General features: G+C 41.1%; 1 protein-coding gene and 2 long non-coding RNA genes across 7 annotated transcripts in view; 1 reads left to right on the forward strand and 2 right to left on the reverse strand.

Moving 5' to 3' along the window:
- The window catches only part of LOC129060930 (uncharacterized), a 182429-nt gene that overhangs the window by 143458 nt on the left and 12988 nt on the right, over positions 1 to 25983 (forward strand). Inside the window, exons 1-5 of one of the 4 annotated variants that reach the window (XR_008527830.2) lie at positions 10028 to 10111; positions 11341 to 11491; positions 11973 to 12096; positions 15283 to 15526; positions 16171 to 16251. This is a non-coding gene — a long non-coding RNA (uncharacterized LOC129060930). Of the gene's footprint in view, positions 1 to 10010; positions 10112 to 11340; positions 11492 to 11904; positions 12097 to 15282; positions 15527 to 16170; positions 16252 to 25983 lie in introns of those variants that run through there. The other 3 variants (XR_008527827.2, XR_008527829.2, XR_010141076.1) reach the window with 3 other exon arrangements.
- Positions 1401 to 10475, reverse strand: LOC129060931 (uncharacterized). Its single transcript, XR_008527832.2, has 3 exons — positions 10245 to 10475; positions 3158 to 3366; positions 1401 to 1500 (listed from the first exon to the last, which is right to left on the reverse strand). It is a non-coding gene; the product is annotated as an uncharacterized LOC129060931 (long non-coding RNA).
- EBF2 (EBF transcription factor 2) overlaps positions 17564 to 25983 on the reverse strand; it is a 207656-nt gene continuing 199236 nt past the window's right edge. The window contains exon 14 of one of the 2 annotated variants that reach the window (XM_063726596.1): positions 17564 to 23501. In XM_063726596.1, the coding sequence (XP_063582666.1) occupies positions 23470 to 23501 (32 nt within the window). In that variant the 3' untranslated portion in view covers positions 17564 to 23469. The remainder of the gene's footprint in view (positions 23502 to 25983) is intronic. The other variant, XM_002818920.6, reaches the window with a different exon arrangement.

Consider the following 25983-nt stretch of genomic DNA (forward strand, 5'->3'; position numbering starts at 1 on the left):
CCTGTAGCCAGTTCAGCACTCAAATTACTTCTGAGCTATTTTTAAAAACGTAATAGGACCAATACTTAGGAGAGCCAGATGCAGTGTGAGGAGGATCAGAAAGCATCTATTACGGGCTCGACATTCGCTCTCCCACCAAGCCTCAGATGATATTGGAAAAGCTCTTCCTGGTCTTCCCGGAGGCTTAACCACGTCTCTGGAATCCTCGGGGTGCTTGCAAAACTTGCCATGGATGGAGAAGCCGTTTTAGCTCGTGGAGTCATGTTGGAATTAGACTTTTGACATCAGCAAAGTCACAGGCATCATTGGCTTTTCAGACAGTTACATTGAGATGTTGCCCCCAGGACTATAGGTGTGCGATCTACCCTTTCAAAATGTTGGCACCTGAGCCTTCTTTTTGAGGTCTCCAAAGAAAGAGACTTCGCATTTTTGGTAGTGTGTTCAAGTGTCTCACACCTGTTTCAGACAAAGACAGTTATTTTTCAAGTGCATTCTAGAATTTTTCTTCTTGTTCTGATATCGTGGCGCGTGAAACCTCTTTTCATCTCCACTTTCCTCTAATTCCTCATGCAGGATTCTTGGAGGTTGTCATTGGTTCCACTCCCTTGGCTTTTTCCTTTTCAGACTAAAATGAGCAACAGACCAAGCAGAATACACTGTGTTCCCAGCTGGGGAGCAGAAAGAAAGAGGAGGAGGACACTGAGGGACGATGAAAGATGCTGCCCCTGGCCTCATTGGAATGTGCCATCTAGTGAATAATTTCTTCCATTTTTCCCCCAGCAGGAAAAGTTGTCTTTTTTCTCCCCCAAGCTGTTGCTCATTTTGGCCATGTCCTTCCCAAACCTTTCCAAGTTCTCTCAATTCTTTCTTCATTTCCAAAGCTCAGTTTGAATCTAGCACAGAAAAACAATAATCTTATTTTAAAAGATGTTTAAATTCAAAAACTATAACATCTTGCTTATGTTATTTTAAAATTACAGTGGGAAACAAGAGCATTGGTGGCAGGGCTAGATTCTGGCTCTGTCACCACCCGGCTCTGGGACTTCTGCCGACAACTCTAATCTGTCTCAGCCTCAGTTGCTGGTAAAATGTGGATAGCAACAGCCGATTACGGGCTTGGTAGGAGCGTTAGAGGCTAAGTGTGGGAGGCTCCTTGCACTTACTGATTTCTTTTTTTAAAATAGAAAATTAAAAATATCTGTATCCTATTGTCTTTTTATGAATTAAAATGCACAGGCCCATGGTTTTCATGAACAGCAGTAGTGTACTCAGTGCTGCGAGTGTTAATTTCTCAGCCCTTTCTAGGCAGGGCTGAGTCTGTCCTTCCAGCTCCCACAGCCCCTGGCTCATGCCTGTTCCCCAGGAGGGGCCATGTTGTAGCTGAGTGTTGATAAACTTGCCTCTTCCATGCATAGTGAGGCGCTCCAAGCAATGTCGAGCCGTCCACTCATCTGCGCACTTGTGTGCTGGCCTTGCTGCTTATGAAGTGCATTCATATGGCTGTAGAGAGTGGTATGATAAGATAACGGAGACAAAGAAGGGTGAGGGGATGAAGGGGGCAGAATGATGAGAAATTGATTAGTGGGTACAATGTACATTATTCTGGTGATAGATATCCCAAAAGCCTTGTCTTGATCACTACAAAATCTATGCACGCAACAAAATTGCCCTTGTACCCCATACATTTGTACAAATTAAAAAATAAAGCATGTTCACAGGCACTGTGACATTATTATCTCATTTCAGTCTTACAGCAATGCCATGAGCTGGTTCCTTAGGCCCATTTTACACATGATAGAATGAGCTCAGAAAAACCAAGCCATTGTTCCATGGTCAAAAAGCCCATGAACTAAGTCACTTGAATGTGAATCTCAGCTTTTTTTTTAGGTGAATTTTGTGTTTCTGTCACCTCTCAGCCCCACAGTCCCAGGATTCTCTGTTTCCTACATCTGGCACTATCTCTTTTACACACACAAACTCAACACCCTCCTCTGTAGCCAGGAACTTAAATCATCCCCAGGTAGGCCTGAGATGGCACGGGGGAAGACCATGTGAGGATAGAGTGAAGGGGCGGCTGTCTGCAAGTCAAGGAGAGAGGCCTCAGAAGAAACTAACTTTACTGACACCTTGATCTTGGACTTCCAGGCACCAGAACTGTGAGAAAATAAATTTCTGTAGTTTTAGCCTCAAAAAAACCGTCATCTCCAGGTAACCTGGAAGCTCCAGTAATCCCCAGGTTTGTGAATTCTTGGAGTGCCATTCACATTGCTGCCAGCTCTGAAGGAGGAATCAGGGTACAAGACCATGACCTGCCCAGAGAGTGCCAGGTTGGCCCTGGGAGCCTGGCCAGCCTCTCTCCTTGGCTAACTCTGGGCACCAGAACCTTGTCTGAAATAATTCTGTGGTAGCTATAGAAACATCTTGAGTGGTCTTATACTCCCAAACATTATATACATGAGAAAAGTATAGCTAAGAATGGCTGAAGCCACTCAGTGGAGCAGACTCTTGGTCCACGGCCCTGAATAAATCCTTATGGTGGCTCCTGACATGACATCACACTTCCTCTTCCCCAAGACTCTTAGCAAGTGCACATAACAAGCTGGTCTTCATGCTCACCTGGACCACAGCTTTTTTGTACACTCACCTGTTCGCCACTGTGTGTCTATGTTGTCCTCCTTGTCTATCCTGGGACATACCTGGGTGCTTTTCCTAAGCCTTTGCTGATGGACAGACTTGCTCAAGGTTCTGTGTGAGCAGAAGCTTCCTGCCTGAGTTCTTAGAGAAGCATAGTTGACACCCCTGTGCTAAGAAATTATTTCTGCTTACTGGTCTCTCAGAGGGAAACAGCTCTTTCTGTTGACTCTTGACCCTATAGTTTTATATTTTGGTTGACCCCGGAAGCTTGTGCTCTCTGACCAGCTGTGCTTGTGCTATAGGGAGAGGACAGATGCTCTGTGTCCCACTCCTTTAGGACAAAACATTGGTTCCAAGATAAATTGATTCCCAGGTGCTCACAAGCAAGGACACCACAACACTGTCTCTATCAGTGTTCTTTCTGCTGATAAAAGACTGGACTTTCACTGTTTTCCTACTTTATCTCCAGTGATGCATGGGCTCACTGTGTGTCCAGGAAACAGTTTCTTGCCGGCATCTTCACCTGAAGTAGAGGAGGAACAGGATACCCCCAGAGTCCTCGAGGGTGGGCCTGTGTCCACTGGGGGCAGGGTGCTCCTTTCCATTCGCCGATCTTTGGGCAGCCTAAGGACACCAGGGCGGGGGCAGGAGGAAGAGGAACCATGGAGGCAACATAGGCCACATCTGTACTGAGGCTCAGACAGTTTCCCCTTTGGCTTTGTCTTTCTGTGCCTGTTGAAGATAACACTTATTAAGTTAGAATCGACGTATAATAATCTGCACCTATGTAAAGTGTACACTTTGGTAAGTTTGGGCTTATGTAAACACCCATGAAACCATCACCATAATCAAGATCGGAAATATATTCTTCACCCTCAAAAGTTTCCCCAAGCCCATTATAGATCAGTTTGCAGTTTATAGAATTTTATATAAATAGAATCATATAGTATCTAGTGTTTAAAAAATTGATATGTAATTTACATACAATAAAATTCACTTGTTTTAAGTATATATATTTGTAAGGACTCTCCAGAGAAACATAATGAATTGTGTGTTTGTGTGTGTAGAGAGAGAGAGAGAGAGGGAAGAAAATATTCAATTTTGTAAAAGAATTAGCTCACAAAATTGTGGGGTCTGAAATTTGTAGGGCAGGCCGGCAGGCTGAAAACTCAGGCAGGAGGAGATGTTACAGTCTTGAGACAGAATTTCTTTTCTTGGAGGCCTCAGAGTTTGCTCCAAAGACCTTTAACTGATTGGGTGAGGCCCACCCACATTATTGAGGGTAATCTTTTTATTTAAAATTGTGCCACCATCATCCCAATCTAATTTTAGAACAGTCCCATCACCCTGAAGCCTTAAACACTTTTTCCTTTGGATTTATCTTTCTATGTTTCTTTTTTACCATTAAGGTCATCAGTACAAAAGGAACAAGATACCTCTAGTCTAATTCTTCAGCTCTTCTAATCTCATTTTTTTTCTTTATTTCCTCTAACAAAACGGGATACATGTGCAGAATGTGCAGGTTTGTTACATAGGTATACATGTGCCATGGTGGTTTGCTGCACCTATTGACCCGTACTCTAAGTTCCCTCCCCTCGCCCCCCACCCCCCAACAGGCCCAGGTGTGTGGTGTTCCCCTCTCTGCGTCCATGTAGTCTCAGTGTTCAACTCCCACTTATGAGTGAGAACATGTGGTGTTTCGTTTTCTGTTCTTGTGTTAGTTTACTGAGGATGACGGCTTCCAGCTTCATCCATGTCCCTGCAAAGGACATGATCTCATTTTTTAATGGCTGCATAGTATTCCATGGTGTATATGTACCACATTTTCTTTATCCAGTCTATCATTGATGGGCATTTTTGTTGGTTCCATGTCTTTGCTATTGTAAATAATGCTGCAATAAACATACATGTTCATGTGTCTTTATGGTAGAATGATTTATATTCCTTTGGGTATATACCCAGTAATGGGATTGCTGGATCAAATGGTATTTCTGGTTCTAGATCCTTGAGGAATCACCATACTGTCTTCCACAATGGTTGAAATAATTTACATTCCCACCACCAGTGTAAAAGCGTTCCTATTTCTCCACAGCCTCACTAGCATCTATTGATTCCTGACTTTTTAATAATCACCATTCTTACTGGCATGAGATGGTATCTCATGGTGGTTTTGATTTGCATTTCTCTGATCAGTGATGTTGAGCTTTTTTTCATATATTTGTTGGCTGTGTAAATGTCTTCTTTTGAGTAGTATTCCTATCCTTTGACAACTTTTTGATGGAATTGTTTTTTTTCTTGTAAATATGTTTAAGTCCCTTATAAATTCTGGATATTAGACCTTTGTCAGATGGGTAGATTGCAAAAAGTTTCTCCCATTCTGTAGGTTGCCTGTTCACTCTGATGATAGTTCCTTTTAAGCAGTGCAGAAGCTCTTTAGTTTAATTAGATCCCATTTGTCAATTTTGGCTTTTGTTGCAATTGCTTTTGGTGTTTTTTTCATGAAGTTTTTGCCCATGCCTATGTCCTGAATGGTATTGCCTATGTTTTCTTCAAGGGTTTTTATGGCTTTGGATTTTATAATTAAGTCTTTAATCCATCTTGAGTTAATTTTTGTATGAGGTGTAAGGAAAGGGGTCCAGTTTCAGTTTTCCGCATATGGCTAGCCAGTTTTCCCAGCACCATTTACTGAATAGGAAATCCTTTCCCCATTGCTTGTTTTTGTCAAGTTTGTCAGATCAGATGGTTGTAGATGTGTGGTGTTGTTTCTGAGGTCTCTGTTCTGCTCCACTGGTCTATATGTCTGTTTTAGTACCAGTACCATGCTGTTTTGGTTACTGTAGCCTTGCAGTATAGTTTGAAGTCAGGTGGCATGATGCCTCCAGCTTTGTTCTTTTTGCTTAAAATTGTCTTGGCTACACAGGGCCTGCTTTGATTCCATTTGAAATTTAAAATAATTTTTTTTCTAATTCTGTGAAGAATGTCAATGGTAGTTTGATGGGAATAGCATTGAATCTATAAAACACTTTGGGCAGTATGGTCGTTTTCATGATATTGATTCTTCCTATCCATAAGGATGGAATGTTTTCCATTTGTTTGTGTCCTCTGTTATTTCCTTGAGCAGTGGTTTGTAGTTCTCCTTGAAGAGGTCCTTCACATCCCTTGTTAGCTGTATTCCTAAGTATTTTATTCTCTTTGTAGCAATTATGAATGGGAGTTCATTCATGATTTGGCTCTCTGCTTGCTTATTGTTGATATAAAGGAATACTTGTGATTTTTGCACATTGATTTTGTATCCTGAGACTTTGCTGAAGTTGCTTATCAGTTTAAGGAGTTTTTGGGTTGAGATGATGGGGTTTTCTAAATATAAAATCATGCCATTTGCAATCAGAGACAACTTGACTTCCTCTCTTCCTATTTGAATATGCTTTATTTCTTTCTCTTGCCTGATTGCCCTGGCCAGAACTTCCAATACTGTGTTGAATAGGAGTGGTGAGAGAGGGCATCTTTGTCTTGTACTGATTTTCAAAGGGAATGCTTCCAGCTCTTGCCCATTCAATATGATATTGGCTGTGGTTTTGTCATAAAAAGCTCTTATTATTTTGAGATATGTTCCATCAATACCTAGTTTATTGAGAGTTTTTAACATGAAGGGATGTTGAATTTTTGTCAAAGGCCTTTTCTGCATCTATTGAGATAATCATGTGGTTTTTGTCTTCGGTTCTGTTTACATGATGGATTATGTTTATTGATTTGCATATGTTGAACCAGCCTTGCATCCCAGGGATGAAGCCGAATTGATCTTGCTGGGTACGTTTTTTGATGTGCTGCTGGATTCGGTTTGCCAGTATTTTATTGAGGATTTTCGCATTGATGTTCATCAGAGATACTGGCCTGAAGTTTTCTTTTTTGTTGTTGTGTCTCTTCCCAGTTTGGGTATCAGGATGATTCTGGCTTCATAAAATGAGTTAGGGAGGAGTCTCTCCTTTTCAATTGTTTGGAATAGTTTCAGAAAGAATGGTACCAGCCCCCCTTTGTATTTCTGGTAGAATTCAGCTGTGAATCTGTCTGGTCCTGGGCTTTTTTTGGTTGGTAGGCTATTAATTATTGTGTCAATTTCAGAACTTGTTATTGGTCTATTTAGGGATTCAACTTCTTCCTGGTGTAGTCTTTGTAGGGTGTATGCATCCAGAAATTTATTCATTTCTTCTAGATTTTCACTTTATTTGCATAGAGGTGTTTATAGTATTCTCTGATGGTAGTTTGTATTTCTGTCAGTGGTGATATCCCCCTTATTATTGTTTATTGTGTCATGTCTATTTGATTTTCTCTCTTTCTTTATTAGTCTAGCTAGCGGTCTACCTATTTTGCTAATTTTTCAAGCTCCTGGATTTGTCGATTTTTTGGAGTGTTTTTTATGTCTCTTTCTCCTTCAATTTTTCTCTGATCCTAGTTATTTCTTGTTTTCTAGCTTTTGGATTAGTTTGCTCTTGCCTCTCTAGCTCTTTTAATTGTGATGTTAGAGTGTTGATTTGAGATCTTTCTAGCTTTCTGCTGTGAAAATTTAGTGCTATAAATTTCCCTCTTAACACTGCTTTAGCTGTGTCCCAGAGATTCTGGTACATTGTCTCTTTGTTCTCATTGGTTTCAAAGAACTTCTTGATTTAAGCCTTAATTTCATTCTTTACCCAGGAGTCATTCAGGAGCAGGTTGTTCAGTTTCCATGAAATTGTGTGCTTTTGAGTGAGTTTCTTAATCCTGAGTTCTAATTTGATTGCACTGTGGTCTAAGAGACTGTTTGTTATGATTTCAGTACTTTTTCATTTGTTGAGGAGTGTATTACTTCCAATTATGTGGTTGATTTTATAATAAGTGCCACGTGGCACTGAGAAGAATGTATATTCTGTTGATTTGGGGTAGAGAGTTCTGTAGATGTCTATTAGGTCTGCTTGGTCCAGAGCTGAGTTCAAGTCCTGAATATCCTTGTTAATTTTCTGTCTCATTGATCTGTCTAATATTGACAGTGAGGTGTTAAAATCTCCCATTATTATTGTGTGGGAGTCTAAGTCTCTTTGTAGGTCTCTAAGAACTTTCTTTGCAAATCTGGGTGCTCCTGTATTAGGTGCATATATATTTATAATAGTTAGCTCTTCTTGTTGAATTGTTCCCTTTACCATTATGTAATGCCCTTTTTTCTGGTTTGTAGTCTGTTTTGTTAGAGACTAGGATGCAACTCCTGCGTTTTTTTGCTTTCCACTTGCTTGATAAATTTTTCTCCATTCCTTTATTTTGAGCCTCTGTGTGTCTCTGCATATAATATGGGTCTCCGGAATACAGCACACCAATGGGTCTTGATTCCTTATCCAATTTGCCAGTCTGTGTCTTTTAATTGGGGCATTTAGCCTATTTACATTTAAGGTTAGTATTGTTATGTGTGAATTTGATCCTGTCTTCATGATACTATTTGGTTATTTTGCACACTAGCTGATGCAGTTTCTTCATAATGTCATTGGTCTTTATATTTTGGTCTGTTTTTGCAGTGGCTGGTACCGGTTTTTCCTTTCCATATTTAGTGCTTCCTTCAGGAGCTCTTGCAGGGCAGGCCTGGTAATGAAATATCTCAGTATTTGCTTGTCTGAAAAGGATTTTATTTCTCCTTTGCTTATGAAGCTTAGTTTGGCTGGATATGAAATTCTGGGTTGAAAATTCTTAATGTTGAATACTGGCCCCCAATCTCTTCTGGCTTGTAGAGTTTCTGCTGAGAGGTCTGCTGTTAGTCTGATGGGCTTCCCTTTGTAAGAGACTTGGCCTTTCTCTCTGGCTGCCCTTAAGAGTTTTTCCTTCATTTCAACCTTGGAGAACCTGATGATTATGTATTTTGGGGTTGATCTTCTCGTGGAGTATCTTAATGGTGCTCTCTGTATTTCCTGAACTTGCATGTTGGCCTGTCTTGCTAGATTGGGGAAGTTCTCCTGGATAATATCCTGCAGTGTGTTTTCCAGCTTGTTTCTATTCTCTCTACCTCCTTCTCGTACTCAAATCAATTGTAAGTTCGGTCTTTTTATGAAGTCCCATATTTCTTGGAGGCTTTGTTCATTCCTTTTCATTCTTTTTTCTCTATTCTTGTCTGCATGTCTTATTTCAGTAAGGTGGTCTTCAAACTCTGATATCCTTTTCTTCTGCTTGGTCGATTCGGCTGTTGATACTTGTGTATACTTCACAAAGTTCTAGCGCTGTGTTTTTCAGTTCCATCAGGTTGTTTATGTTCCTTTCTAAACTGGTTATTTTAGTTAGCAATTCCTCTAACCTTTTATCAAGGTTCTTAGCTTCTTTGCATTGAGTTAGAACATGCTCCTTTAGCTCATTGTAGTTACTACCCATCTTCTGAAGCCTACTTCCATCAATTCATCCATCTGATCCTCTGTCCAGTTCTGTACCCTTGATAGAGAGACGTTTCAATCATTTGGAGGAAAAGAGGCACTCTGGCCTTTTGGGTTTTCAGCAGTTTTTCGTTGATTCTTTCTCATCTTCGTGAGTTTGTCTAGTTTTGGTCTTTGAGTCCGCCGACCCTTGGATGTGGTTTTTGTGGGGGCCTTTTTTTTGTTGTTGCCTTCTGTTGGTTTGTTTTTCTTTCGGTAGTCAGGTCCCTCTTCTGTACGGCTGCTGCAGTTTTCTGGGGGTTCACTTTAGGCCCTATTTACCCAATTCATTCCCATGCCTGGAGATGTCACTCACAGAGGCTGGAGAAGAGCAAAAATGGGTGCTTGCTCTTTCTTCTGGGATGTCTGACCTCGAGGGGCACCAACGTGATGCCAGTAGGATCTCTCCTATATAGGGTGTTTGACAACCCCTGTTGGAGGGTCTCACCCAGTTGGGTGGCATGGGAAGCAGGACCCATTTAATGAAGCACTTTGTTTCTTGGTGGAGAGAGTGTGCTTCACTGCGGGGAAACCCACTCATCCAGGCTGCCTGCATTCCTCAGAAGTACCAGGAGGAGAGGTTAAGTCTGCTAGTCCACAGAGACTGTGGCCACCCTTCCCCCTAGGAGCTCATGCCCAGGGAGATCCGAATTCTGTCCCTGATCCTCTGGCTGGAGTTACTGGAAATCCTGCAGGGAAGCCCCACCCAATGAGGAAAGATGGGTCAGGGTTAGGTCTGAAGAGGCACTCTGGCTGCAGACTGCCACAGCTGGTGTGTTGGGCTGTGGGGACAAGTCTTGGGGCCAAGCTGTCCAGTCTCTCTGGCTCCAGCAGGGGAAAAGCATAGCCTGGAGCTATAGAAATGGGTGTTGCCCTTCCCCCCCCCCCCCGCCCCCCGCCCAGGGTGCTTAGCCTGTTAGGCAGTTGTGAGTCATAGTGCTGGCTGCTGCCCCTCCCCTAAGGAGCTCAACCGGTTTAGACAGCAGGCAGCCATAGCTGATGCTGGTCGCCCTTCCCCCAGGGAGTTCCATTAGGCTTAAGCAGATTCAAGCTGAGAGGCTGTAAGCATCTGTGCGTTCTGTGGTTGGGACGCTAGACCCTGGTGGCGTGGGTTCGCGAATGGGATCTTCCGATCCATGGGTTGCACAGTTCCATGGCAAAAGCATAGTTTCCCTGGCAGGGTAGCACACTTACCACCTCCCTTGGCTGAGGGGAGGAGGTTCCCCTTGCCCGTGTGGCTCTCAGGTGTGCCACTGCAGCACACTGTTGTTCCTTCTCTTCGTGGTCAATTTTTTTGTTGAGAGAGCCCTGTAGTCAATTTTGATGAGAAAACGTGGATACCTTGGTTGCTGGTAAAGGATTCACACACTTATTGTGTTTTTTTTTTTTTCATTGGGAGCCTCTGAACGTTGCTGCTTCTGGTCGGCCATCTTGGCCCTGCCCCCACAGTAATCTCATTTTAGTAAGACTTTTCCATAACTGTCTGCTGATTATTTATTACTTATCTGTGTGGTAGAATTGAAAAACAATCACTTTTTAACAAACTTTGATTTCTTCATTTACATTCAAGAACACTGAATTCTACTGATGTGTGTTGATCCCTTCTTTGTGTTACTTGTGTTCACAAGAGTCACCTCATTTTATTTGTAACCTCACGAGGTAAGGAAGAGTTGACCCATTTTTGCAGAATTAGGAATGGAGTCTCAGAGTGGCCAAGAGCTGACACAATCAAGAGTTCAACTGAGATTTGAAAGTAGCCCTTCTGATTCTATGTCCTTCCATTGCAGCCCAGCTGCCTGCTTCAGACATAAGCTACCCTATGTGCTTAAAAGAGCCCCATACAGCGTTGATGCACATGACTAAGCCTTGCTGTGGAAAAGGATACCTTGTGAAGGTCTCTACTGCATGGAGGTTGGCACAAACAGGCAGGCTCACCTGGCATTTCTACCCATGCTTGAGACAGGATGCCAAAAAAGGGCACTTCTTAAAGAAACATGGAAAGATAGATCCAAGGGAAAAAGCATTTAAGGTCTTGGGGAGATGGAGCTGTTCTAAAATTAGGTTGGGATGGTGGTGGCACAACTTTAGTAAGTAGACTACAACTATTAAATTGTGTACTCTATGTCGGTTTTGTGTGCCAACCTGGCTTGGCTGTTAGTACTCATGTAGTTTATGTCGTTTTCTTTGTTACCATTGTTGGAGTCATTGGTTTTTGGAAAACCAGGTTGGAACATGCTGGGAAAGCATCCTTCCCAGGCCTATCCCTCTCATCTGTCTCCTGCCAATACAGTCCTCCAACAGGCAGAAGCAACCTGGTGCTTCTATGAGGGACCTGGAGAACTTTGCCTGAGGCTTTGCATCTTCTTAGCTCCTTCCCACCTCCTCCAGCTGCTGCCTGTGCCACAGGCACCTTCTCCTCTGCCACTCTGATGAACATCAAGGTGCAGTTCCACTTTCTGCTGTCATTTCTCGTGGGTGGATGCCATCAATCTTGTCTTCTGTGTTCTAATGAACCTATAGCTCCCAACTACTCCCAACATCAAAATATGTCCTACAGGTTAGAATTTTGGTGCTACTTCTGATTTCTCTTTGACTGCTCCTTCCTGTGCCCAAGGCCTCTCAGAATTCCTTAACTGACCTATCCATGGTACTCAGTTCCATGTCAGAATGGACTGCCATACTAGGAAACCTTTCTTCTATTCTCTGTTGGAAGATCAAATCTATGCCATGCCCTCTCTTCATTTGATCTCTTCTTCCACTCTCTGACATTCCTACTTAAAACAGTAAAAACAAAAACAAAGAATTAAGAAAGAGTATGGAAGCTGTCCATGCAAATTAGCACAGGCTCACAAACTTGGGGGGCCTTGGGCCATGATTCAACATAGAAGAAAAATTTAGCCTGACACATAAGCGTTTCCTTAGGCATCTGGACAACCTCTTCCCTCATCAACAAGCCAACCCTGCCAAGTCTAAAGAAGGGGTCAGTTTTGTAAAAGCCTTATTATACAGGAAGAGATTTCTATTCAGTTTCCCTGCAAAGGCAGAGGTAAGTTTCCCAGAAGAGCTGGTTAATTTCTTTGCTCACCTCCTGCACACTCAGTGAATTCGAGGAAGTGATAGGTTCTTGGGCCTCCGCCCACACATACAGGTATAAGGACAATGGATAGAAGAACTAGTTGCTTTAAGTTCTTAAAAATAAGAAAATGAAGACACCACAGCATCACTTCATAGGCGATTTTTGTGCCTTATGCCATAGAAATCTGTATGTCCTGGATTTTCTAGGACAACTCCAATTTCAGATATATTTATACTTGTCAAGTCATAATTTCTTATTATTGGCTAACAAAATATGATCACCTTGGTTACAGGTGAGCCTGTGTTATGTGAGGTTATTGTCATAACTAATTTTTCTTGGATAGCGTCAAACATGACTGAGTTCTACCAAACTGTATACTAAATGAGTCATATTATTGAGATGATACAATGCAGTTACCAGGTGGTTCTGCTTATAATTAGAAACACATTTCTATATTTCATAGGACCAAGGAAAGGAAAACATCACCAGGAAAATGTTACATGTGGGGACAATTATTCTATAGGCCCTTGGCTGGGATTTGTGGATATGAACATAATTCAGAGGTAAAAGTGAAATACCGGAATAATACATGGAGATTTCTTCTATTGGTGCAGAACTACAGAATACAGGAATCAATATGCAGCCAAGTCTTGAGTATTCAAGGAATGATGACCCAATTTGTCGATTACTAAGACTTTTCCTCCCTTTTCTTATTCTCACAGTTCAGTGATCCTCAAATTTGAGTAATATATTTCCAAATTAAGAATTTAGAATTAAGAAAAAAAATTTTAAACCTTTAAAAGGCTGTGGTGTTTCTTAAATTATTTGTAAATTATTTGGAATTAGATTAAAATTTGCACAAAGCTAAAATTTAAGATTCAATTCATATGCTTTTATATATGCTTGTTTTAATAAAAATAATTCACAAAGTAAAAACCATCAAAACCACAAAATCAGTAAGTTCAATATTAACAACATTAATTTACAGTGATAGATGATGTTTTGCTGAAACAACATGGGAAAGTGTAATTTTCCCATGTGATCAGGAGCAGAGGAGAACCAAATATTGGAAATCAGTGTTGGAGATCCACAACTTCCAGCTCCTCCACTAGCACATAATGCTTTTTTCTAGGGGTCTGTCAGCCCCAGCTTGGGGAACACTGCTTTTGCCATTTATGTAGACTTGATTTTCTTCTTCTAAGATCTGCCAGGGAAAGAAGACAATGTGAAACCAAAATCCACCAGATACCCTTGTTGTTGCTAAAGGGAATTTAGGGCTGTTTGTAGGTTTCAATTAGATAAAATTTTGACCTCCTTTCTGGTTTCTCATTACCATGGCTATTAGAGCAGTGGTCCCCAATCCCTAGGCCATGGACTGGTACCAATCCATGGCCTGTTAGGAACAGGGCCACACAGCTGGAGATGAGCGGCAGGTGAGCAAGTAAAGCTTCATCTGTATTTACAGCCGCTCCCATCTCTTGCATTACTACCTGAGCTCCGTCTCCTGTCAGATCAGCAACGACATTAGATTCTCATAGGAGCACAAACCCTATTGTGAACTGCAAATGTGAGGGATCTAGGTTAGGTGTTCCTTATGAGAATCTAATGCCTGATGATCTGTCCCTGTCTCTATCACCCCCAGATGGGACCATCTAGTTGCAGGGAAACAAGCTCAGGGCTCCTACTGATTCTATATTATGGTGAGTTGTATAATTATTTCATTAAATATTATTAATACAATGTAGTAATAATAGAAATAAAGTGCACAATAAGTGTAATGCACTTGAATCATCCAAAACCATCCCCCTCTTCTGGTCCGTGGAAAAATTGCCTTCTGCAAAACTGGTCCCCGTTGCCATAAGGTTAGGGATCACTGTGTTAGAGCATTATCCATCAATTGCCTCTTCAGGATTGCCCTCCTACTGCATTGGACTGGCTATAGCACGGCAGGCAGACACATGCCTTTTCCAGAGACTGCCACATTGATTTTTGAATGACACGAACACATCCATTAGGCCTGCCTTACATTGTAAGTGGATCCACTTGAAGGAGCAGCCAACTCATGTATTGTGATGTAAATGGTGCTGTTCTGTGCTCAGCACTTTCATCTTCTAAGTGTTTCACAAACACTGGCTAATTAATAATCCTCTTTTCTATGCTGCCAGGGAGGAGTTGTAAGGAAAGAATGATGGGTGGCTTTCCAGATAAACACATATTAATTTTTATCTCAGGCTAAGGGGAAAGAAACAAACGTATAGAGCCAAACACTTAATGTGTCTGCCACTATGACATTCATTATTGTATTTAAACCTTACTACAATCTTGGCAGGCAAAGAATCTTGGCATAAAGATCCTCTTATCACCATTTTTACAGATGGTGAAATTGCAGCTTGTGAAGATAATTATAGTGAGGGATGGAGGTAGAATTTGAACTCATGTCTGTTGGTTTCCAATGCTAACACTCATTCTGCTACTCCACAGTGCAAAGAGTGGAAGTTTAGCATTTCCACTGTATTAGTCATTATCATTATTATCAACAAGTATTATTAATGTTTAATGACCATAATATTTCAAATTTATGTAGCCCTAATCTTTGAGACACTTAGAGTTCTATGCAACTATTCTGCTCTTGCTCAGTTCAAAAGTGGTAATATTTGGATTTTGTATTAGAAGTCATTTTGGTCTCATTCTTGTTTTAGGAGCAATTTTTCATGGGTTCAAACTCTTGGACTTGTGAAAATCTGGGATTGAAAACAATGTTTGCTTTGTCCTCAAAAGTAATAGCCATGACATACCAGATGTTCTAATCTCTGATAAAAAAAAATTCTTGTTAAATTTTAATGGAAGAAAATGGACTGGCGGTTAGGACACATCCTTTACTCTTTTTTTTTTTTTTTTTTTTTTTTTTTTTTTTTTTTTTTCCTATTATCACTTACAAAGACCTGGGACTATGGTTTCTCCTGGCTGTACCACTCACTTCCAAGCACACTGAGTGCTTGGGAACTATTTCCTGGGTATGGGGCCCATTGTTCTAACCTAATTTTTACTGTTGGATCAAAGTATATCCATGGCCAAATAATGGTCCTATTGCTAGTCACTCTTTTGTCCACAAATGAACTGGATTGAAACCCGTATCTTGACTGCTTTCCTTTTTAGCACCCATCAGATAAGCAACCCGGGCTGTTGAGAGGAAGATGTTAACTGACCCCCAAGGCAGGACCAGGTGCTGAAGTCCTGCTCTTTCAAAGATGATGAACCAGAGAATACTGTGTCACTGCTTGTTCCATTCCTGTGCTGGTACTGGCAATCGGAAAAGCTGGGATTCAAATCCAAGTCTGTGTCTCCAAAAGTCCATGTTGAAGCTGTTCTTGTTGCTGAATTTAATGAACCTCTAACACATGTAGGTATTTTACATTTTCAATAAATTGTTAATTTTTTATGGAGTGCCTGCTTTTCTCGAGTATTATACTATGCTAGGTGCTAGGAATATAGTAGTGAAGGAAACAGCCAGAAAAATACATTCAAACTTCATTGAGCTTACAGTCTTTAAAGCACATATATTTTTAAATTTAATCCTAATAACTATTTGTGTGTATGCATGTAGTTATATGTATAAACACATGTGCATGTATCTACGTACACATATATGCCTGTGTAGTTGTCCTTGTCCTTGTTTTGCACTTGAGAAGAATAATGCAGTGATTTATTCAGGACTGCGTAGTTAAGGATTGTAGAACTTTAATTTGAATCCAGATCTCTGAATCCTAGATATTTCCACATTATAACACTGTCTTCTGTTCATAAAATGAATGGAAAATAGGGTTTTGCTGTAAAAGGTGGGCTCAGTTTTAGGGAAATAACCAAAAAACCACCTCCTTCAATACTCCCAATGGTGTGACAGTTCGTGTGCCCTTCAACAGATTTCCAAGAGTCAGGCAATGAATTCCTTTCTGTGTATTATTCATCATAATAAACTTGAGCTGGATGAGCACTTTTATTTGTTATTTGGGAAATTGCCTGTGTTTTATTATCTGTATTTGGCAGGATCCAATGGAGAAAGTGAAAAGTGTTGTCCCTGAGCTGGGCCGCAGAGCTGGTTATCAAGGGTAGTCTACGAAGTCAGAGGTAAGCTGATACATGGTGGTAGAATGAAGTTCACGGTGCTATATAGTTCTCCTTTTTTCTTGAATTACCATGGTGCTGACATCCAGACTAAAGTGCTATTCTATGACCTTTCCACCAGTTCCCTCTCAGAATCACTCAAAAGAAAATAGAGAAATGAGAAAGAGAGGCATGAATTTATTTTCTGATGAAACTAGGAATACAGGTTACCCCAAATCACAATGTATGAGAAAGGGGTGGCAATGGCTGTGAAAATTAAACAGGAGTGTGGAGAGACTGAGAAAGGCTACTTCAGCTGCTAATATCAGAAAAAGCTGGGGGGAAACAGTAGGACTATCTCGAAGGCCCAAACCAGCAGCCTCTTGTTTGTAACCACTGGGATGAGCATGGAGTCTGACTGCAGACGTATCTCTGGACCTCATCTGGCAGAGAGATGAAGCTCAGTAGGCAGAACTGAATGAGGAAATCACCCAAACAAGCCACAGATGTAAGAAGCGGCCAGTTGGCAAGGAAGAGTGGTCTGGCGGGTGTGGTGGCTCACACCTATAATCTCAGCACTCTGGGAGGCCGAGGAGGATCACTTGAGGCCAGGAGTTCGAGACCAGCCTGGCCAACATGGCAAACCCTGTCCCTATTAAAAAATATAAAAATTAGCTGGATGTGGTGATGCATGCCTGTAATCCCAGCTACCTGGGAGGCTGAGGCATGAGAATCACTTGAACCCAGGAGGTAGAGGTTGTAGTGGCCTGAGATCACACCACTGCACTCCAGCCTGGGTGACAGAACAAGACTCCTTCTCAAAAAAACAAACAAACAAACAAAAAAAAACACATGCTGTCTCTCTCTCTCACACACACACACACACACACATACACGCATATGCATGTACACACATAAGAATTCTGAAATAAGAATTTTTGTTACCCTAATACATAGCCCTGACCCTCCCCTCCCAAACTTCTGGCAAATAGCTGGTCCAGGAAAAATTCATTTCAATCAAAGATAAATGCTGACAAAAAGGTATCAGAATATGATATATATGCATACACTGTGAAGGAGAGGGGAAGGAAAAAGGAAAGGAAAACAATGGATAGTTGATGGATAGTCACCAGAAAGAAAAAGGTTCTCACGGAGCTGGTGGTAATTCTGATCAAGCTCATTGCCTTAATCATTTTAAAAACCAATATTTCTATGAAACAATAGCTCAATGCAGAGATGCAGCAGTTCCATGAAAATGGGCAGCACAATAAAACCGATGAAATATAACCTGGCACAACTCATGAAAATAGTGAAACAAAAAATAAAAGCCACTGAGAAATTAGAAGGAACACAAAGGCAGACAAGAGTGAGAAAGGCAAGCAAACAGTATGCATTTAGAGAGGATATGACGGACACAAACGATGGAGGCTAGAGAGCCTCACTTGTGTCTTTAGAAAGACCAGAAAAGGGGACCAGAAAGACCAGAATGAAGGAACAGAGAATATATTTTAACATCATAATTAAAGTTGCCAGAAATAAAGGACAATTTGAATCTACACATTGAAAGGGAACACTGGGGAAAAAATGACACAGGACAATCAACATCCAGCTATATCCTGGTAAAGGGACTGGCTTCCCATAGAAAGCCTCTGGGGCTGGCAGACAAAAAGATCAAGTCACTTGTAAATAGAGAGACCATGAGCTAGTCTCAATTTGCATGTTTTCCAGCCATAATTATGTATTGTGTTTCCCTCACTCTCAAAAGTGTCATGACTTACACAAAAAAATTATAGGATTGCCTTGCTTAAATAAGTAAAATAATAGAGGATAAGAAAGTCATGGCTTTAGACGTCGCCACAGCAACATAGCAAATAAACAAAAACTCCTATGAATCCTCAAAGTAAAACCCCCCCAATTTTAGATTTAATACTTAACCGAATAGCCATTCAAATAGAAATAATCTCTTTTTGGTGTGCACGAACCAAGAAGCATAATTCTCCTAAGTCCTTCTTGATTAAACTGCTAGAAAACAGCCTTCAGTGAACCAAGAAGGAAGAGGAGGATGTGTGCCAGGTGTGCCCCAATTTAAAATCATTTCCTTCCACCCTTCCCAAGATATCCCCCCTCTGTACTCCCTACTTCAGTTAATGATATCCCAAAATCTGATTGTCTAACTGGCAAACTGGGATTTATCCTAGTCACCCCATTCTCTTCATTCCAACATTTCGCTAGTCGATAACTCCTGTCAAACTGTAAAACGTTCTCTGAAATCTTTCCTCTGCTTTCCATCTCTATTGTCATGCCTTAGTTCAAGTATGAGTCATTTGTGTTTAGACTATTGCAATAGTATCTTAATTGCAGGAGCAATTTTAAAACATTTCACAACTGGTGCCACACAGATGCTGAGCAATTAGAAAGGACACCAGTCATAAACAATAGCCCAGAACACTGGTGCTCATCAGCTGTCTTTGGTCCTTGCCTAATTGGTCTCCTTGCCTCTAATATCTACAATCTACAGTCCATCACACACATTGTAGTTATTATGATTTATCTAAAGTCTAAAGTTGATCATGTCACTCTGTAAGTTTCTTTGAGTTCCATTACCTGCAGTATAGATCAATGTATGAAGTCTAAAGTCTTTGGCATTGTGAACAGTCTTTTAGGACATAGTCCCCACCTAATTCTTAAAGTTTCAAATCTTAACACTCTCACATTCAGTGCCCAATAGCCACTCTGGACTTCTTGCCATTTGGTAAATGCACCAAAGACTCTTTGAGATTCAAGTGTGTGGTTAACATTGTCCAACCTGGAACAGGAATGGAATGTACATTTCCCTAAAAGATCCAGATTCTGGTTCTAGAATCACATCCGAGTGAGAAAATCCACATGGGATAAGTTCCAGGGCTGAGCAACCTCTACAACAGGCGACCAGCCAGAGGTTGCTTTCTCCTCATTTCCTTCCCATTTTGAGTTTCTCTGTTAAACATCCAGCCACATTACATTATAGACACACTTCATAATTCTTTTGATTAGTTGACTGACAAGAGAGTCCCTAAGGAGTGGATTCTGCCAATGATGCCATTTTCTGTCGTTTGTAACAAATCAGTGGCCTCTCCCACATGACAAGGCAGGGCCGCCTCTGGGAGTCCGAACTGAGTCCGCTGGTTCACTCATCCAACAAGCATGTGTTGAGAACCTCGGTCAAATATGGGGTTGAGACTGATGCGGTCCCTGTCCTTATGAGCTTTCTGTCTAAAGAAGTGGAGGGAGACAGCCAGCAGGAAACAAACAAATGAATGCAAAGTGTGAAAAGGGCACAAACAGAGTTTAATTACAGAGAATAAGAAGGGGAATCTGCATCGTAGGTGGTCACCAGAGGCCTCCCTCAGTAGGTGATATATAAACTGAGGCCTGAAGGATGAGAAGGCAACAGCTAGGCAGAGATCGAAGGGAAGAACATTCTACTAGGCAGAGAGCTAGTTTTCATTGAGAAAAGCAAAAACACAGTGACTTTTTCAGTATTTAGAAGCAGGATTGCATCCACTTATGTGAGGAGGGCAATGCGTGTGGTTTGAAGATATCTGTACTCCCCTAGAGAGAAACGAAATAATCCAATTTTAAGTACACTTGTGAATACTCTGGTTGAAAAATCACATGTAGGATCCGGTTCTCCTAAGTGTGCTTTGTGAATTTCCCTTTGCATGTCTTTATGTTGTCCTTCCCATCTGGAGTGCTCGCTACTAACCTCCTCTACTGCAAAATTCCTGCTGCTCTTTGGAGCCCTGGTCCAGCCCTGCCTCCCGCGAAGGAACCCTCTCTGGCAGCTCCAACCCTCTGTCTGGGTGTCTTCTCCGAGCTTCTGCGCCCTCTCTATCTTCCTGAGTGAGCTATCGTCTGTGTATTATTTTCTTCCATGAGTACACATCTCACTCCTTTCCTATGATTTAAGAAGAGATGTCAAGTCTTTGTGTTCTAGCCTGCAATTCTTCACCCAGTGTCTGATGGCTCAAGTTGTAACATTTGCTCAACAAGCAATTTCAAATCAGGGGAGACTGCCCACCTACCTCAGGAATTCTGTATAGCCAAAATCCAACAGAGCAAACAGGATTCTTTCAGTTTTGAGGGTTTTTTTAATGAATGAATTTGAACAGATGGATATATAGATGAATATATACAGAAAAATGAACAAAAGTCATGCTCTCCTTTAAGGGAGTAACTTAGTACACATTCCATGTAAACAAAATCTATAGTAAGATTTCCTCAAATATAACTCAGGGGCCAGCAGTTATGAGAAAATTGCCAACATTAAGAACAAATTCCAAACTACCACTCCAAAAAAAAAATAAAATAAAAAGGTCCACTCATTTTTACAGTACAAAAATTTTATTTTTTTGTTAGGATAATTTAAAGTTTAAAACTGAAGTAGACATATTCATTTTACAAACAAGATATTCTTTAAGTAAGACCATTAAAAACAGTAAACAAAAAAGCTGTCTTTACAAAAAGCTCTGTGCATAGCAACTTTATACTGTATATAACTGACAAAGCAAAACAATAAAATGAAACTATACAGTTTGAAAATGAAACCTTACTGTACAAAAGGTAGGGAAGTTAATGGTTTTTAAACCATGCATATTGAAATGTGCAAAGAAAAACTGAGAAGAATTACAATGCTATAACAATAGAATGAGATAAATAATGAAGTAAATTGTCCCTTTAAATGAAAAAAAGCTTACACAGCTCCTCTTACAAACACAGGATAGAGTTTGTAGTTACCAATAGAAATACTCATATTCCAAGTGGCACAAAAATAACTCGGGACTGGAATGATTGAATAGCAATGACTAACGAGGACAGGGTAGCTTTGTTTTTAATTTATTAGTACACTAAAAATAATCCTTACACACATTTGTACAATTAAATAGCTCTGTTGCTGCCAGGGTTCTAGCTGAATGGCCAAGGATGTCTGGTATTTAGTTACACGCATTTTTCGGTGTAAAGCTACCAACAAATTCTACAATCATTTTGAAGACAGTACTGCACTCATCTTCATGCAAGAGGAAAATTCACAGGTTCTAAAAGCAATGCTACTTAAAAAAAAAAATTTCCTTATGTTGGATTGGCTCAAATCCAGGGCTAAACATGCTTAATTTTGCTCTGCCTTCACTTTTGGAAGGTAACATTCATATTCCACACATTCTTCCCCTTCTATCAATCAGGTTTCTCACTGGGGGACTTTTTCTCTTATGTTTCCGTGTATTTTGGCGCTTTAAGCCCTGACTATGAGGGACTGTCAGCAGTAGTTATAAGCATGCCAGGTTTCTAAAACCTTGGATTCTCATGTGCATAGAAATAATATAAGTCATACTGGGTAATTCCAGAATGGGTTAAAGGCAAATAAGACAGTTGGGGCTGGATAGATGTGGGCCTGCATCAATGGGTCAAAGAGAAGGTTTGCAGAATTAATGAAGTCATCTAAAATTGGCTCAGATGCACTCATGATGTTTTTCCATGAGTGCTGCATCTATTTCTAATGCTGAAATCCCAACCAAGAACCCCAAACTAAGTCTGTGTATAGACTCTACTGTGGTGCTCATGAGTCAATAAGGAGAACCCCAATGTGGAAACAAGTGACATCCTTATTGGCAATCCCAATATGCCTGGATATGTCTCTAGGATCACATAAGCTTTCAAGAATCAACCACTGTTAGCAGCTAAGGCAAGGTTCTTCCCCTCTAAGTGCTAGTCACAAAACTATGAAGCGCCCATCAAAGGGCTGGGTAACTGTGCTGCATAGAACACAGATGCCCCTAATCTCTGGATCTCCCAAGAATCTGGTCTTGCCTTTCTTTGAACATCAGAAGAGGGGATTAGGGCTTTTAATATCCCTCTCCCACATTGCATCTCATTCTTGACTAGAAACTGTCGAGTGGGATAGCTATGTTTTTCAAGAGAGTTTAATGCCATAAAAGAGGAAATTGACAGAGAGGAAAGGACTTGGATGTTGTAGGACTGATTCTAAAGAGTCCATCAAACAGAGTTATCTTCTCCAAACCGTGTTGCTGTAGTTCTATGGGGCTGTGTACCTCTGTACTGAACCAGGCACCCAAAGTGGAGGGAGTGGTGGGGTTCTGGTGAGGAAGAATTCCCAAGGGGTCCCTTGGTTAAGAAAGTCTGTGGTTTTGGCTCTGCTAGAAGGTGAGGTGCTTCTTTCCTTGGGATGCTGAAAGCCTGAGACAGACTCAAACATGGGAATTCTCTGGACTGCTCGGGAGAACATTGAAAGCTAATAATAGGAATTTTTAAAAGTATTCACAAGAGTGTGGACTATTTAGAAATCAGACGGAGGGGAATGAATTGATGGGTTGGAGTATTTGTGCATGTGCTAGAGTGTCTGTTTCTGCATTAGGGTGTTCTGTGGGAATCTACATGTTCTTGCCCTTGGGTCAATAAAATGATGGAAAAGGAGGGGGTGCAGGACAGGGGATAAGAATCTAGTAAGTAACTGCAGTAATAATCACACACCTTTAAAACTTGTTACTACATGTTTGCATCATTTTCATTTTACATCAGGAAGAGAAATCCCTCTCTCTTCCAAAAAAAGGTCTTAATTTCTACCTCTACTTACAATAAGTTACACATTTATTTATTTAAATAATTGTAAAACATTTTAAAATTTTTCCCTTTTTTTGTTCATTTTTTAAAGAGATTAAGCTATAAGCAAACACACATACAACATTTCATCATTCAATTCAGGTTGCGTTTTAAGAAAGTCTTCCATGCTGGTACCCTGTTTTGTTCAATTTTTTTCTGCATAAACTAAATTGGTATCTGAAAGGCTTCATAGAAAATAGAAACTTTCAACTTTTTTTCCTACAAAGAAAAACAAATAGTATCCAAAATATTAAGCATTAATTGTTTGCCAATTTTTTCTTAAATATTTTACAAACATAGGAAGGTGGTTTTCATAATGTTCATAACAAAGAATTGCATTTCTGCTCTTAGCACTGACTACGTCAATGACATCTTTTGTCCTTGTCCCAAGAGGGTCAGTTTGTGTAGCCACCATCAGAGCTATAGGAGGACGTGGGACCAAGTAAGATGCCGGCTCCTTGCAGACCCAAGGGTGTCCATCGTGTTCATGTGGGGGCACCACTACACCCCCAAAAGAGCTCATAGTGCTTTCTTCATTATTGGTCCATCAGAGTAAGTAGTTTTGTGCTATAAGAAAGCAGTTCTTCTTTACATCGGGGGTACAACAAGTCCGGTCATGGCTGCAAGGAAAGAGTGGCACAGGAATGAGACTTGGGGACTTTTTATGTTCAAGGCTATGAAGCAGAATGAGGGGCAGGGGATGGGAATGATAGAGTCTGATGCCATTCAAGGAGACGGTGCCCTCAGCTGATATGAGGACCGGTTCTCCAGGTTTGGTCTAGCAGACAGCCCATTAAAGGCACTGAAGCCTAATGGAATCACTGAAGTACAAGCAAACCTTGATGAAGTTTTGCCTGGGAGGCCAGGAGTTATGTTTTGTTTTATATTAATGGGTTGTATAAATGAGACAACAGATGTAAACATGTAAACTAAACTGTAATATATGCATTTTTTTTATTCGACTAAGATAATTTCCAGATTATACTGCTCCAAATCACTTAGTTGGAACAGGAAAGGAAATTCCAGGTGCTGAGCCTGTTGATTTACCAGGGCATCTTTGATAACAAATCAAGCTTTTTATCTATCCTTCACTTCTTTGGTGAGTGCGTTTTTTTTTTTTTAATTAGCTCATCTTCCTTTGGTGCTCACTGTTCATGTCTGATGCTCATTGCAAATGAACACTGATTACTGGAATAGAAGACTTCATTTGGTCCCTCAATTCCTACTCTCCTTTTTTGAGGTGGAATCTTGTTCTGTCACCCAGGTTGGAGTGCAGTGGGGCCATCTCGGCTCACTGCAACCTCCCGGGTTCAAGTGATTCTCCTGCCTCAGCCTCCACCTCCTGAGTAGCTGGGACTACAGGTGCATGCCACCACGCCTGGCGAATTTTTGTATTGAATGGGGTTTCGCCATGTTGGCCAGGCTGGTCTTCAACTCCTGGCTTCAGGTGATCCACCCACCTCAGCCTCCCAAAATGTTGGGATTACAGGCATGAGCCACTGTATTCAGCCTCCAATTCCTACTCTTCATCACCCTACATAAATGGAGTAATCCAATTTAATCCAATTCTTTCTCCCTTCATCGGGTCAAGAGGATTCGGACAATGCCTGTCTGGGTGGAATCACTTCCCAGGGTTTCCCTAGATGTGGCAAATAAAGCAGCACCAGCACAATGTGGAAAAATCCCACAGCAAACTGTATTCCTCCGGCCTTGGCTTTCAGAAGATAAGCCCGTGGGATTTTCACATTCTTAGAAAATGGCAGAATAGTTTCCATGCATCAGAACCTTTAAAATAATATCTAGAATTTGATCCTTTGCATTTTACTATCTACATTGCATCTAAGGAATTATTCAATATAACAGAAGCATTTTGCTGAGTGTTGCTTACTAAGCTTCCAAGCAAATGGCTGAAATTCTCTCTGCTTTTCTCAACCCTTCCATCTCTCTCTCCTCTCTCATTCTCTCTGTCAGCTAGTCCTCTCGGGTAAAATTGTCAGCCGTCTATTTCCCTGCCCATACAGGCTTTATTGAATGTTTGTGAGATCTGGATTAAGGTCTTACACAGCTAGCAAAGCCTTAATTATTTTTGCCTGTATTACTATATATTGAATCAATGTAACTTTTCAATAAAGGCGGTTCAATTCTGGACACTCCCTGATGACTTAGAGATATAGCAACCCTAGTAATTATCCCAGAGTGTAGGAGGATTTTATTTTATTTTATTTTTCCTGGAGGGAGCTGGAAAATGAATCAGACACATAGTGTGTAATATTATCTTGACAATCTATACTTATCAACTGGAAGCAGCTGATAAATGAGGTAGAAGGTGGAACCATGCTGTATGTGGAGCTCTCTGGCAGTGGAATTCTGACTCACAAACTCCTGGCTGAGCGCAGTGGCTAATGCCTGTAATCCCAGCTCTTTAGGAGGATTGCTCGAGCCCAGGAGTTCAAGACCAGCCTGAGCAACATGATGAAAACCCATCTCTACAAAAAATACAAAACTTAGCCCGGCATGGTGGTACATGCCTATAGTCTTAGCTACTCAGGAGGCTGAGATTCTCAATAAGAGAATCTCTTATTGAGCCCAGGAGGTCAAGGCTGCAGTGAGCCATGATCGCACCACTATGCTACAACCTGTGTGACAGAGTGAGACCCTGTCTCAAAAAGAAAAATCCTCAGCCCCTTCCTTTTTCTGGGTGCTCAGAGAGATACCAAAGGGGCTCATGTAACAGCAGAGGTGCTCAAAGAACAAGATCCCCTGAAAGAGAAGAACAGATTTGAGATATATCCCTTCCTCCTAGTCCTACATCCAGACTGGGTAGGCTTGATCTCTGCTGGGTGGAGACTCTGACTTTTTTGCTTGTAGAAACCATAGCCAACAGACAGAAAGCAATAATCTCCCTTTGAACCAGGTGGAAAGTAGGTATGGGGGTATAGGGTAAAGAGAAGAATTTCACTCTCATTGTCCCTGGAGACACAGTGGGCTGCCAGAGCACAAGCTCTGGAATCCACATGTCTGGGTTCAAGTCATCAGACTCTTCCTGTGTGGCCTTGGGTAAACTGCTTAACTAAGAATGGTGATAATGGCATGACTTGGAGA

This window comes from Pongo abelii, chromosome 7 (genome assembly GCF_028885655.2).
Source record: "Pongo abelii isolate AG06213 chromosome 7, NHGRI_mPonAbe1-v2.0_pri, whole genome shotgun sequence".
Taxonomy (NCBI): domain Eukaryota; kingdom Metazoa; phylum Chordata; class Mammalia; order Primates; family Hominidae; genus Pongo; species Pongo abelii.